General features: G+C 41.6%; 2 protein-coding genes across 3 annotated transcripts in view; one reads left to right on the plus strand and one right to left on the minus strand.

Annotated features, from left to right (window-relative positions):
• Positions 1-4,935, minus strand: part of Vps13c (vacuolar protein sorting 13 homolog C) — a 171,100-nt gene extending 166,165 nt beyond the window's left edge. For both annotated transcript variants that reach the window (XM_026384841.2, XM_026384843.2), the window contains exon 1: positions 4,780-4,935. In XM_026384841.2, coding sequence (XP_026240626.2) covers positions 4,780-4,879 — 100 coding nt within the window. In that variant the 5' untranslated portion in view covers positions 4,880-4,935. The remainder of the gene's footprint in view (positions 1-4,779) is intronic.
• A 6,638-nt stretch (positions 4,936-11,573) lies between these two features.
• Positions 11,574-12,775, plus strand: C2cd4a (C2 calcium dependent domain containing 4A). The gene has a single exon (XM_026384931.2). The coding sequence runs from the start codon at positions 11,574-11,576 to the stop codon at positions 12,684-12,686; it is 1,113 nt and encodes a 370-aa protein (XP_026240716.2). The 3' UTR covers positions 12,687-12,775.
• Positions 12,776-13,406: the final 631 nt, after the last annotated feature.

Here is a 13,406-nt window from a genome sequence, read left to right on the forward strand (position 1 = left end):
CTCTTTCATTTATAGATAAGAAACAATTAGTCGGGCTGGGGATATAGCTCAGTTGGTAGATTGCTTGCTTCACATGCACAAAGCCCTGGGTTCAATACCCAGCACCACAAAAAATAAAAATAAAAAAGAAAGAAAGAAGAGAATAGAACAAGTAGTCACTGGTTGGTGACTTGTCAAAAAACACATAACTGGGCAATACCAGAGTTAAAGAATTAGAAGGTAGGTTTCCTCATTCCTGGCACTGGTCTCGTGCTCATTCTCCTTCCTTATGCTGCTGTGCTCCAAAAATCAGGCTGAACATCCTTAAACCAAAATTTGAAATCCAAAAGCCTCCAAAATTCCAGCACTTGAGGGCTGAGATGATGCCACAGGCAGAAAATTCCACTCCTGACGTCATGTGACATCAAAGTCAAAACATAGGTATATTAAAAATACTATTTAAAAATTACATTCAGACTATATGTCTAAGGTATATATGAAATACAAATGAATTTTGTGTTTAGACTTGAGGCCCATCCCCAAGAAATCTCATTATATATATATATACAAATATTCCAAAAATCTGAAAAAAAAATCCTAATTACAAAACAATTCCAGTCCCAAACATTTCAAATGGGGGATACTTCACCACCCACTGGCAGTGGAGGGTGAAGTAACAAGGATAGGGTAAAGGACAATACAATAAACAGTATAGGCAGAGCCTGCCTTACAGAGCTACAAAGTGAATGCACACTACCTGGTAACAACAGCCACCCTTGCATCCAACACATCACAGTCTCTAGCTTATTCCACAAGCCCAAGGGACGGAAGAGCCATAGAGTTCTGAAAGGAAAATTTTCTTGCTCCTCCACAGTAAAATCACTTTGAAAAATCAAACTAACAAAGATTCTACATTGCACCAATACTATTTAAAACAAATTGCAAAAGACCTAGATTTCAGCATACCTTTTCAAATATATGATATTCCTAAAACAATTATATCCTGGACACACCTCAAATAGCTAAAGGCTGTGCATTTTATCTCCTGGTACCAGCTTGTGGGCAACAAAAACCTAGATAAATGTTCCTATCTGCATAAGCAGCACTTGCCCATCCATCAGGCACTTTTCTAAACCACTGAAAATCTAACTTACAAAGTAGCTGGTAAATAATATAAGTATTAAGTTAAATTCAAATACAAATAGGTTATTTAAGAAATTTCAGGGATAATAAATGTTTAGATTTGTACTGTTAGCTCTACAACTATTGAATATAAAACCGCAGAAATCTGTAGTTAAAAGAAACAGACTTGTGAAAATAAAAAAGAACAAATAAAGCTGTTTCCATCACTACTATCAGTAATATTAACAATTACAAAGGATTTTCACTTCATTTATATTACAGTGTTACATATCCATTTTATAGGTTAGGAAACTGAGGCTTACAGAGTTAAAATGTATTGCCTGAGTTACTCCAATAAATAATCAAGGCCTCATTTTTCTACAACAGGAAGAGTTTTTAAAAGAGCATTCTGCCTAAATCATTTTTAACAATTCAGCGGAATCATTTGGCATTAATTTTTTTATTATTTAAGGATAAAATAAAAAGAAAATAGCAGGGGGTTTGGTTATTTGGTTTGGGTGCTTTTGCTTATTTTTTGTTCTTTTGCTTCTCCAATTTTATAGCAGTATCTGATTCTAGACATTTCAAAAATTTGCTCCATCCTTCTCACTCTGCAATGTTTCCCTGAATATGGATTTCACTGTGAATGCTATATGTGTATGAATGTATACACAGCACAATCTTTCAAGTTATGGTAACACAATATTTACTTCCTGAGATCATCTAAGAAAATATTACGAATTTTTACTGAGATGATACCCTTTAGTAACTTTTAAAGACATCTGTTTCTTTCGGGTTAGATATTTCATAAGAATAATATATACTTCCTATAAATCCATTCTTCACTTCTTACTAAGATGTCCAGCTTGCCTATAATTGCAAAAGACATTCCATATTCCCATTAGACCAGGGTTTCCCAATTTACATTTGAGGCTGAATAATTCTTCATTACAGAGAAATGTCCCCCGTACTGCAGGATGTTCAGAAGTGTCCTTGGGGTATATCCACATGCCAGTGGCACACCTCTGCCAACAGTGTGACAACTAAAAATGTCACAGATATTGCCAAATACCCTCCCTGGGGAGCAAAGTCACCCTAATTGAAAACCACTGTCTTACACTAGGCACTCCAATTAGGAAGTATCAATGTTTTACACTGGGCACTCCAATTAGGAAGTATCAATTTCGTTTATCTCCAAAGAAACCAATGAAAAATAATATCAGTATATGAAAGTTCTACAGGATGAATTTTTCTTTTTCAAGACTTAAAAATTCAACAAAAAAACTGAAAAATCAAACATGTAAACCTTATTTTGCTAATGTAAATAGTTTTCAAGTAAAACTATATAAAATGGTAAATTCTTTTTGAACCTTATTAACACCACAGTTCCCCAAATACCAACTATTTTATCAATTTTTAATTTTCCCATTTGCCCTAAAACATTTAATATAAATTTCTTCACCTTATTTTCAAAGAACAGAAATAACCCAACACAGACATTTGCCTTTATACTTTAAGAGGAACTACAGCTATTAAGACAATATATTGAGAAATAACTGTAAAAATTCATGATTTCTCACTTTCTTTATAGCAACTACAAAAATTAAAGGTAGCAAAACTTCATAGACCCAGAGATGTGGGCTGATAGCTGAGGGAATCCCTGATTGGACACTGGACACAATATGTGAAAGAAGTGATCAGGTCTATAAGTTAATACTGATTGGGGGGTGGGGAACAGGATGAAAAAGAGTCTCCTTTCCTAGATGCTACCAAGCTTGGGGTGGGTAGGAAACAATTACATAAAATCAGGGTACCTTAATTTCAATTCTAAAAAAAGTTTAAAATCTTCAGACAGTATTCTCCTCAATGTCACAGTAAAAACATTTACAGTCAGAATCACAGAATACTGACACTGGAAAGACCCTCAGATGGTACCTAGTAAAACCTCTAATTTCAAAGAAGATTTTGTATGAAAGAATCTTAGACTCTAACCATTTTATTTCTTTGTTTAAAATTCAGGGGTAATTATAGCACAATATTATTGCTTGCTAAAACTGGTATAGAAGTTACATGGAACTATCATATTGTCTGGTATGATTCAAACTTTTCAAAATTTGAAAACATTTTTTTCCTGTAGTTTAAATTAAGATAATGAAACTAAGGCCCATGAGATAAATGGCTTGTATATCACAGCACACTAACCAGCCTAGAACCAAGTGCTTTTTCAGATGTCAAATGTTTACAACCTACAAGAAAAAATTGGCATTACCATCCATATTATGAAGAAAACACTTGATTTCTGCAAAAGACACTGGGTATTTAATTCATTAAATGTAGCTTTCATTTTCCTTTCCTTTACATTATATTGGTGGGGGTTAAGCAAAGTATGTACTGTTGGGCAAACCCCAGTGAACCAATCAAATGATGAGTAGTAACCTATGAAAACAAACGGGGCTCCCACACAATTCAGAGCAGCACTCCTGGTTCTATAACAGCATTGCCTAATACGTGGTCCACATACATAACCATAAATTTTAGGAGCCAGGCTAAAAAACAAAGTAAAAAGAAACAAGGCAAACAAAATTTTAAATAATATATCTAATTTAACCCAATATATTCAGATATCATTACAACACATAATTGACATAAAAAATTAGTAATGAGTTGTTGCATCATTTTTCTTTTTCTGGCTTAGAGAAATGCTCATATTCAAAACACAGTGTGTATTTTATACTTGGAGTACATCCCAATTCGCACTAGCCATACTTCTAGTGCTGAACAGCAACTGGGCTAGGAGTTACCCTATTAAGATAGGGTATATTCGTTGAATAAATAAAAAGCACTTTCATCCATATGAGCCGTTTTTCGGATTTCCCCCCAAAGCTGGCAAAATACCCAGCTCTCGTGTAGAGTAAGAACATATTCCCAACATCTCCAAAGCTTAACACATAATTTGTGTAAATGATTTTTTTGGAAATTGCACAAGCATACTACTCATTATCTACTTGTATAGACTTAATCTCCAGGATAAAACGTTGGCAATACATCCCTGGGCATGAAACCAAGCAGGCACCTAATTAATGATGTTGCTGCTTATGACTTGAATCTCTCATGCTCTACACACGAAACTGAAAGTCTTCTTCGTGTTGAAGAAAAAAATACTCAGAGGGAAAAAAAAATCACTCTCAGGAGCCGAAAGCATTAAGAGGAAGAGTCCCTATAGACAGGCCTTGCTTCTTAATGACCTTCCCCTACCAAACCCTCCCTCAAACCTTGCTATTCTGTAGAGAAAAAATCCAGTTCCCGCTTCCTAGAATGGTAAGGAAGATAACTGAGAAAAATGTCTTTTTCTTTGGTGACAGCGTTCATGACCACGCTCACTCCACCAGCAGACGCGGCTTTTTCTATACTGTGAAGCCAAAGGGGACCCCCGAAGTGGGCGGGGCAGCGGCAGTAGGGACCGGAAAGGTGGGAACTCCAGAAGCCGGGACCAGCTCCAGTGCATCCCCCGGAGCCCGAGGTGGCGGCAGGCATAGGCCGCCTGCGCCCCGCACCTGTCGCACCTGGGGCCCCTCCAGAGCCCTGTGAAGCGGAGTCTCGGGCAGCTTGGGACTAGGGCCTGGGCAGGGGCCGGAAGACGGGAGCCCGTGGCGTGGGCCCCCGCGCCCTCGCGCTTACCGCCCCAGATGCCCAGCTTCAGCTGGGACTTGTTCAGGTTCTCAACATAGTCCCCCAGGAAGCGGTTCAGCAGGTCCGCGACCACCGACTCAAACACCATGGTAGGGCCGTAGCGGAGGGAGAAGGAGGAGCCGGAACCGCCAGGCGCAGCTGAGGGCGGCGACCCGCACCGCGAATGACAGCCCCTCCAGCGCCGGCCCGCCCTCCGCCGCGCGCGTGACTTTGCCCGTGCGCAGGCGCGGCGCCGCCGCCGCCGCCGCCGCCGCCGCCGCCGAAGCACGTGGGCCTGGCCGGACTCCTCTGCCACCGCCGCCAGGCACCCCCGAGCGGCGGGCGGAGGGATGTTCCACGCGGATCCTGTCCACCGTGCCCTAGCGGCCTGTATGAGAGGAGGACGTTGGAGAAGAAAAAGGAGCTCAAGGACCTGTACGTAACCGCTCTGCCTTAGCGCCCCTGCTGCCGACCTTGGGCCCCGCGGAGCCCACGGTACTGGCGAAAGCAGCTCCGCGTCGCTGGTCCCCACGCTCCTGGGCCTGTGGTCCGCTCTGGGTGTGTCCCGGGCCACCACCCCTTCCTCCAAGCTTCAGGCGGCGTGAATCCACGAGGTCTTATCCTGCTAGCTTCTGACTCCGCCGGCTGCAAGGCCTCCGCTTTTTTCTTCTTGAAAACACACTTTAATAATTTAAAAGCCAGAGGAGGAGGGGCAAAACCGCACCAAATGGCAGATAGAAGGGGAACTGAATATGCGTGGAAATAAAGATCAAACGTAGTTCTTTTTTTTTTTTTTCTTTAACTCTGGGTTGCATGTTGTTATATATCATTTTGGCCATTCTGTCATTGAATTGCTTATACTGTGGCAAGATATTCAAAGCGCAGCTTTTATACTACGAGGACTTTCCACCCTGTGAAATGTAACCGCCCCCCCACCAAAACCAGTTCTCCTTAAAGAACTGGAGGATTTCTGACTTAAGTATATTTCAAAAAACTGTTACAGTACAGCAAACAGAAACCTAAGACAAACAAAGATTACTTGTAGCCGCAAGCATTTATTAAATGCTTTGCTACAAGGTAGAGGTCATGTCTTGTGTATGTATTGCTTTTGAACATCCTAGGCTCGTATTGAACCTAAAAGAAAAATAATTTCTCTGAAGAAAACGGCTACAAAGAACCATAGTACTAGCCAGTACTATGAGCATCTACCTCTATCTTCCACTTTGACAGAAAGCAAAACCTTCACCATTTGTTTTTCTTTGCTGACACACAGACAAAATACTAGAAGGCACTTTGGACTTCCATCTTTCATGTACAATCTATTAACAGCCTGTCTATTGTGCTTTTGCCATATTTTCTAAATTCTTGTATTCCCCATGAGCTGTACAGTTAACCTACTAAATGGCCTCCAGTTTTGCCTTTCTCCAATCTTTTCTGACTGAATTTCTCCATCACAGATAAACTCAAATTAGTCACCTACTCAAAAATCTCCAATAAAGTGTTTAGGACACCCTATTCAATCTATCCCCAAATTCTTTCTAATCATACTCCCTAATAATCCCTCTCCCCTTGTACATTCACATTTACTGTACACTGAGGCAAATGTAAAGAAAAATATACTCTTGTTCAGATAAGGCATGTACATAAAAAAAAGAAACCAATGCAAGGATGTATGAATAACAGTGAAAGACAATATGAAAGCCAGCACAGGCAGCATGGCATGGTCAAGGAAGTGAAAAAGAAAACATAATCTTGTGGGAGAAGTGAGCAATGCTAATAATGCCTTTTATATTAATCCCTTACACTTCTATATTACTTCACAGTTTTGAGAGAATAACATATAAGTGTGCTTTTATATGCTTCATTCCATTTCATTATGTTTTTAGTTAAAACTTTTATATTATTAGGGCAAGGTGGGCATTGTTCCCATTATGAACAAAAATTAAGCTCAGGAATGTTAAATGAGTTACCCAAAATACACACCAAGTATTGATTTCCTTACCTTCCCTAAAGCACTGCCACCCTTCCCTCTGTCAATAATTATTCAGTTTAATCATTACCAGGCTATTAGTAATTCTCAGAGATTTTGAAGGCAAAAGGCAGAGTAAAAATTCTCAAGGTGGAATAGTCAGCTCAAAAATTTTAGTACAAATAATGTTATTGTCAAATAGTACAAAGAAACTTTATGTATAGCTTTTAAATTTTAACGTTTTCCATTTTGGGCGTGTTTTTGATAAATTTGTATATGCCTGCAGAAACCATCAATTTATGGTCCCAATTTAAAACAAAACTAATGTCAAAAAACACCACTAGCACCCTAACATACCCAAAAGAAATTTGATGCAGAGGCTAACTGAAGAAAATGAACATTCTAGTAATTATAGTTCTTACCTTCAGTCTAACTTAAGAACAATGAATGAGAAGGGGCTAGAGGTGTGGCACTATGTAGAGCACTTGTCTGGCATGCATGAGGCCCTGGGTTCAGTCCCCACCACTGCAAAAAAAAAAAAAATGCGAAGGACAACAAAAAGGTAATTACTGCAGTGAGGAATGAACAGCGAAAGCAGATTAGTAAAATATCATTTCTGTTTTTAAAAAGTCAAAAGTAAGGGATGGTTTAAAAGTTAATAACTCTTAAAATTTTGTTAAAAGAAATATTAACTTCATACTATTCCACACCCATACCCCATTCCCCAACCAACTCTATGGGTTTCAGAGGAAAAAAGGGGAATTTAGGAACTAAAGGAAATACTGGAGAAAGGTAGAGTACAAGACATGAGAGCATGGACTATATGAAAACTTAGGAAGGAAATGGGCATGGTGGTACCCACCTGTAATACCAGCTACTACAGGCTGAGGTAGGAGGAGGATTGCAAGTATAAGGTTAGCCTGGGCAGTTTAGCAAGACCTCCTTTCAAGAAATAAAGAGGGCTGGGTATGTAGCTCAGTGATAGAGCGCCCCTGGGCTCAATCCCCAGTACTGCCAGAAAAAAGAAAGAAAAGAACAACAATAAGGAGCAGGCCAGGAGTGGGTCGGAGAGGAAGGAGGAGAAGAAAAAGAAAAACAAAACTTAGAAACTAGGAGAAAGCACAGGAGTGGGTAACACAGTATGTGCACCAGAGGGAAATTTAAGGATCATCTGGTTAATCTACCCCCTTTATTGGACAAGTAGAAACACTGAGTGCCAGGAAAACCCCCATGTCTTGACTCCTAAGGTGTTTGTTCCAGGACTCCAAGTTCTATATTCTATTGGGTTGGATGAGATTTATGAGTTAAAACACCAATTATTTTATTAATTGTAAACTCCCTTCTTGTTTTCCTTAACACCCAATTTGTGTACTCTTTTTGTAAGTCTGCTGTTTTATTCTAATTTTGATTGACACATAGTAAGTGTACATTTTAATGACATACAAAGTAATGTTTTGATTAATACATACATTGAGAAATGATGAAATCAAGGTAATTAGCACATCCACCACCTTAAACTTTTTTTATCAGTTTTCTTTTTTATGGTGAGTATATTCAAAGTCCTCCTCCTAGGCATTTTGAGATATGCAACGCATTAATTAGTGTTAGCTATCACTCTTCTGTGCCATAGAACACTACAACTTGTGCTTCCTTTCTTACATTTTACTCATTCACCAATCTCTCCTAATCTCCCCCTTCCCATTAAGTCTGCTTTTAAATGTTTAGTTTTCTTTTACTCTGAAGAACCACTAGCCTCAATGATGTGTAATCTATTTATGTTCACTTCACAGAATTGTTTTTCATCTCCATTACTGGATGTTCCTATGGCTACACCTGTAAGCTCAGAACAACCACAGTCTTCCTCTGAGTAGATTTGTGTGTTCCAGGCACTTGGCCTGACCTTATTACACCATCCTCCCAAGTACTGGTAGCTTCATGCTGTTAAGTGAAACATAAGGCTTAATGTGGTCAAAGAGGACCAGGAACATGAGGGCACATCTCTGCTGTTTTCAGGAAATGTTGTACAGGAAATGCTTACTTAAGGAATAAGTGAAGAAGGTGAAATGTTAAAAAAAAAAATGCAAATCTTCTTTGCTTGGCTGGGCAGAGAAATGTTTTTAATGGAATCTTTGTGTGAATCAGCTAATTCCTGGCTAAGCAAATGTGTATAATAATAATATTATAAATAGCAGCTGTTAGCCAGTACTTGCTACCCATCAAGCATTTTCATTCCTTTTTAGCCCTCATAACAGTCTTATGTGTATATATTACTACTCCATTTTATAACTTGGACTCAAACAGATTATGAACTTGATTAACAATTTATCCAACTCAGACGGTGAACTATGATTTGTGTTCATCATTTTAATCAAAGACACTGTGCTCTTACAGAACTAACAGTATTTTGTCTCTTGAGGAAAGTTGAGTCAGAACACATACACATGGCCTTGAAGCATATAATTTGATAAATCTCCCACAGATTTTTCCCTGACCCAAGAATTTTGACCAGGAGTAGAAGTGATATCAAGACAAAGAAGTAGTTAGCCAATGGCATGAAAAACCCAGGGACCTTCCAATTTTGCCTCCCAGATTAAATATATAGTGTTCAATAGTCTCTTCTCATATCCGCCTCAGCTATTTGGAATTCAAGTATTTTATCTTCATCATTTCATTCCTCTTCTGATGAATGTACATAACTGATATGATCTGGTGCAGCCTGGATCCACCTACCCAGTATGGTGGCTAGAACCCAGGGTGCATTCAATAAATACTGCTTTGAATGAATGAATGAACTAATGAACATTTTTTCTGCAATAATAATAATAATAATATCTGACATTGTGAAGGACAGGCTTTATGTCAAACCCTTCATATGCATTATTTCATGTTTGTGACAAGGCTACAGGTAAATGCTTGACGCTTGAGCTTAGGTTAAGTAACCCACTCATAGTCACCTATCATTCTGGAATCAAAATCAGATATGGTTTCAGACCCAATTTTCTTGGCTACTATACAATGTTCCTGCTGTCTTCATCATTAATAATCACTGCTTTTATGCATTTAGCAGTTTGTCATGTTCCTGCCATGGTGCATAGTATTTTTTATTATTGTATGAATTTAACCTCCAAAATAATGCATTTACTATCCATTAGTAGGCATTATTTATTTCTTCTATCTCCCACCACTTTGTGACCATAGACAAATTATTTTGTCTCTGAAACTCAGTTTTTCATCTATAAAACAAGGATGATCAGAAGTCACAGGGTTTCTATGACAATTCTAGAAACTATGTAAATTATCTAGTACAGTGCTTGTATGTGCTGGAAACAAAATACACATGCCCTACCCTAAGTCCCCTTTGCATGAATTCAGTTTACTTCATACAATACTATTTTGAGAAAAAAAAAATTGCAAGGCAGTGTCTTAGAAATATTATACAGCCAGACCCTAAACAAAGTGCCTCAGATCTCTTTCAGCCCAAGCTATCTGCTCTCTTACAGAATAGGCACAAGTTAAAGGATGATTCCAACAGTCCATATATTTGGCAGTATATTTTTCTAATCCAAGATCAACACACATGGTTTAAGAAATAGGTTTTGGTTTTTCAAAATTGAAGTATTATACAGTAAAGTGTCTAATCTCAAGTATACACTAGAAGATTACACAAGGATACACCCCTGTAACCCCACCCAGGTCAAGATATGGAATGTTTCCATATCTTCCCCCTAAAATCATAGTGATTTAAAATCAACAAAGATCACCTAAAACCAGAACTGAAAACCGGAAAACAAATAAAGAACTTCGAAACCTGGGCAACGGGATGGTTGGATTTGGAAAAGGGTATTAGGTAAGACTAAGACAAACCCCACGTTGGTCTTCTTTTGAAAAGTGGATGTAGGGAGCTTCTATGCATTCACGTTCATTTTGTCCATTGAGCCTCACAATAATTCTGCGATATAGTCAAGACTTAATCCTTTTGAGCATCGTGAGAAAACGAACTTGTTCAGGGTTGCCGAGAATACCGTCACCCCAAGCAGAAGAAAGAACTGACTCCAGAATATGCTTAGCAAATCCAAGCCACGTGGCAGAGGGACGGAAGAGCCTGGCATCAGGTTACCAGGCAGCTTCGCTCCACCGCGGGTATAAAGGCTCAGACCAGCTGTCCTTGAACACCGGTGCTGAACTCCGCCGCGGGAGCTTTGAATTTCTCTGAGGCTACCTGACTCTCCGAGTGGGTGCCCCAGGCAGAACCTTGCAGGAACCATCTGACCCTGAACTCCAGGTACATAAGGGGGACCCAGCGGCGTGCTTAATTCCACTCGGGGGCGGGGAAGCGGTTTCCTGAGGATTTGGGCTTTTAAAAGAGGAGAACTGACTACAGTTTCCTGAAGGGGATAAAAACTGTATTAATTATAGCTGATGATTGGAGTGCAATAGTTCCTTAAGGATTCAGGAAACGAATGTACAGAGCAAAGCACCTCTTGGCACCGAGGACGGAGCGATGAAAGTTAGAAGCTAACATGTTTGAGAATTTCTGTCTTGCGTTAGGCAAGAGCAGAGGAAGAATAAAGCAACAAGCTCCTTAAGTGTATTTGACAACGGATTTGAGATGGGACAGGGAAAATGTTTTTCAATCAATCACTGAAAAATAGTTTGCATTAGGGAGAGAGATGCAATTTGTCTTGTGTGGCGGGAGGCTGGGCAAAACACCCTGAAGTAGAAAAACCGCGACAGAAATTGCGGCACTCTGTGGGGCTCGCTGTCAATTGACGTGCATTTGTGCGTTGCAGGTTATCTCTAGCACAGGGTCAAGGGGATAGGCACCTGCCACCAGATGTGGTGTCTGGAGAGGCTACTGCGCAGCAGGGAGGGGCTTCTCCTGAGTAGGGCCCGGCGTGCCAGGACCCGCTCGCCCACCGCTTGTGCCAACGTGCTCACTCCCGACCGTATCCCGGAGTTCTGCATCCCACCAAGACTTGCGCCCAACCTGGCCTTGGCTACACTCCGGAATTCTTGGGGTGAAGATACAGCGATTGACGAGGGCGCTGGCCTCACGGACTGGGACCCGCGCTCACAGGCCGCGCTCTCGCTGCCTCACTTGCCCCGCGCGCTCACCGCCTACGGCTTCTGCACGCTACTGGAGAGCCCGCACACGCGCCGCAAGGAGTCGCTCTTTCTCGGGGATCTCCGAGCCGCGGAGCTCCAGCGGCAGCCCGCCGCCCAGCCAGTGCCCCGACCCAGGGCGCACACCTACAGCCGCGACGAAGGAAGAGACGTCCCCGGCTTGTTCCTGCGAGCCCAGGACGCAGGTCCCGCCGCGGCACCTGTCTGTCCTTGTCCGCCCCGGGACGCTATCTGCCCGAGGCCCTGTGGTCGCCGCCTCCTGCAAGCACCCAACATGCTGCTGAGCCGTGCGTTAAAGGCTCGGAGGAGTCGCGGCTTGGCTCGCGCCCGCTCAGTCTCCAACCTGAACGAAGACGAGGAGGGCGGCGCCACCTCTCAGTCCACAGCTCTGGCCCCCGTGTGCCAGTCGCCTGCTCCGGGCCCACGGCCCAAGCTCCTAGAGGCCGAGGGCAATGTGGCTCTGGACTGCGCTGGCTGCGTCCTGCGCCTGGCAGCCGAGTACAGCCTGGATAGTGGGCGCCTCCGCATCAGGCTGCTGCGTGCCGAGGGCCTGGCGGGAGGTACCCCCGAGCCACGTGCGGTTGGTTGCCGCATCAGCCTAATCCTGCAGCCGCTGGGCGCCACGCTCAAGCAGAGCAGCTCGGTGCTGCGACGGAGCCGCAAGTTCTCCATAGACCAGGACTTCTGCTTTGAAGGGCTCACGGAAGACCAGGTGCGCCGCCTGACAGTGCGCGTTAAAGCGGAGAACAAGGGCCGTGGCCTGCAGCGGAGCCGCTTGCTTGGCCAGGGCGAGCTGCTGCTGGGCTCCCTCCTGCTCTTCTGAGCCCCTTCCTCGTGCGAGTTTGTTATGCTGGGGACTCTTGGACACTGACAGCAGCTTTGTACAAAATAAATGTGTATCTGTTTTTCTAATTAGGCCTTCGTTTCAGTCCACTATTGTCAGAGATGATATTGGATTGACTTTCACAGTAAAGGAAGTTATTTTTTTTGGTGTAGTTTGATGTCTTGATAATTCTTTTCACCAAATGGAATGATGTTCTTCACTTTCCCAATGATATAGCCCAATTGCATCTCCTAAATACCACACACTTCTGTTGGGAAGTGCAGTGTTAGGTTTTTCTCATTCTAAAATTTGTTCATTTCACTACATCCATTGAGACCATCTTATGGATGTAGTGAAATGAACAAATTTACTAAACAGTTCTAAAGCACTGTTTAAAACCCTGGATATGAAAATGAAGTCAAGAAAGATAAAATGGTGTTTCCATGGTTAACAGTGAATTACCTGGAACACCAATCTGATACACTTAACTACCCAGCTTGCTGGAGAAAACACTGGAGAAAATGAAACCATTTTAATATTCTAAGTTTGAGTAATAATCATAATAGTTTTACAAGCATTAACTTACTTAATTCCTGAAGAAAAAAAAACTCTAAATAGTAGGTACTGCTATCCCCATTTTACAGATGAGGATATTAAGGCATAGAATGAAGAACAGAGTCAGGGTTTGAAGTTAGACTTTCAGTATCTCATCCATTACTC

Source organism: Urocitellus parryii, chromosome 6 (assembly GCF_045843805.1).
Source record: "Urocitellus parryii isolate mUroPar1 chromosome 6, mUroPar1.hap1, whole genome shotgun sequence".
Lineage (NCBI taxonomy): Eukaryota > Metazoa > Chordata > Mammalia > Rodentia > Sciuridae > Urocitellus > Urocitellus parryii.

Excerpts from the sequence above, each read along its gene's own strand:
- C2cd4a (XM_026384931.2), top strand. The coding sequence starts at position 11,574 with ATGTGGTGTCTGGAGAGGCTACTGCGCAGCAGGGAGGGGCTTCTCCTG.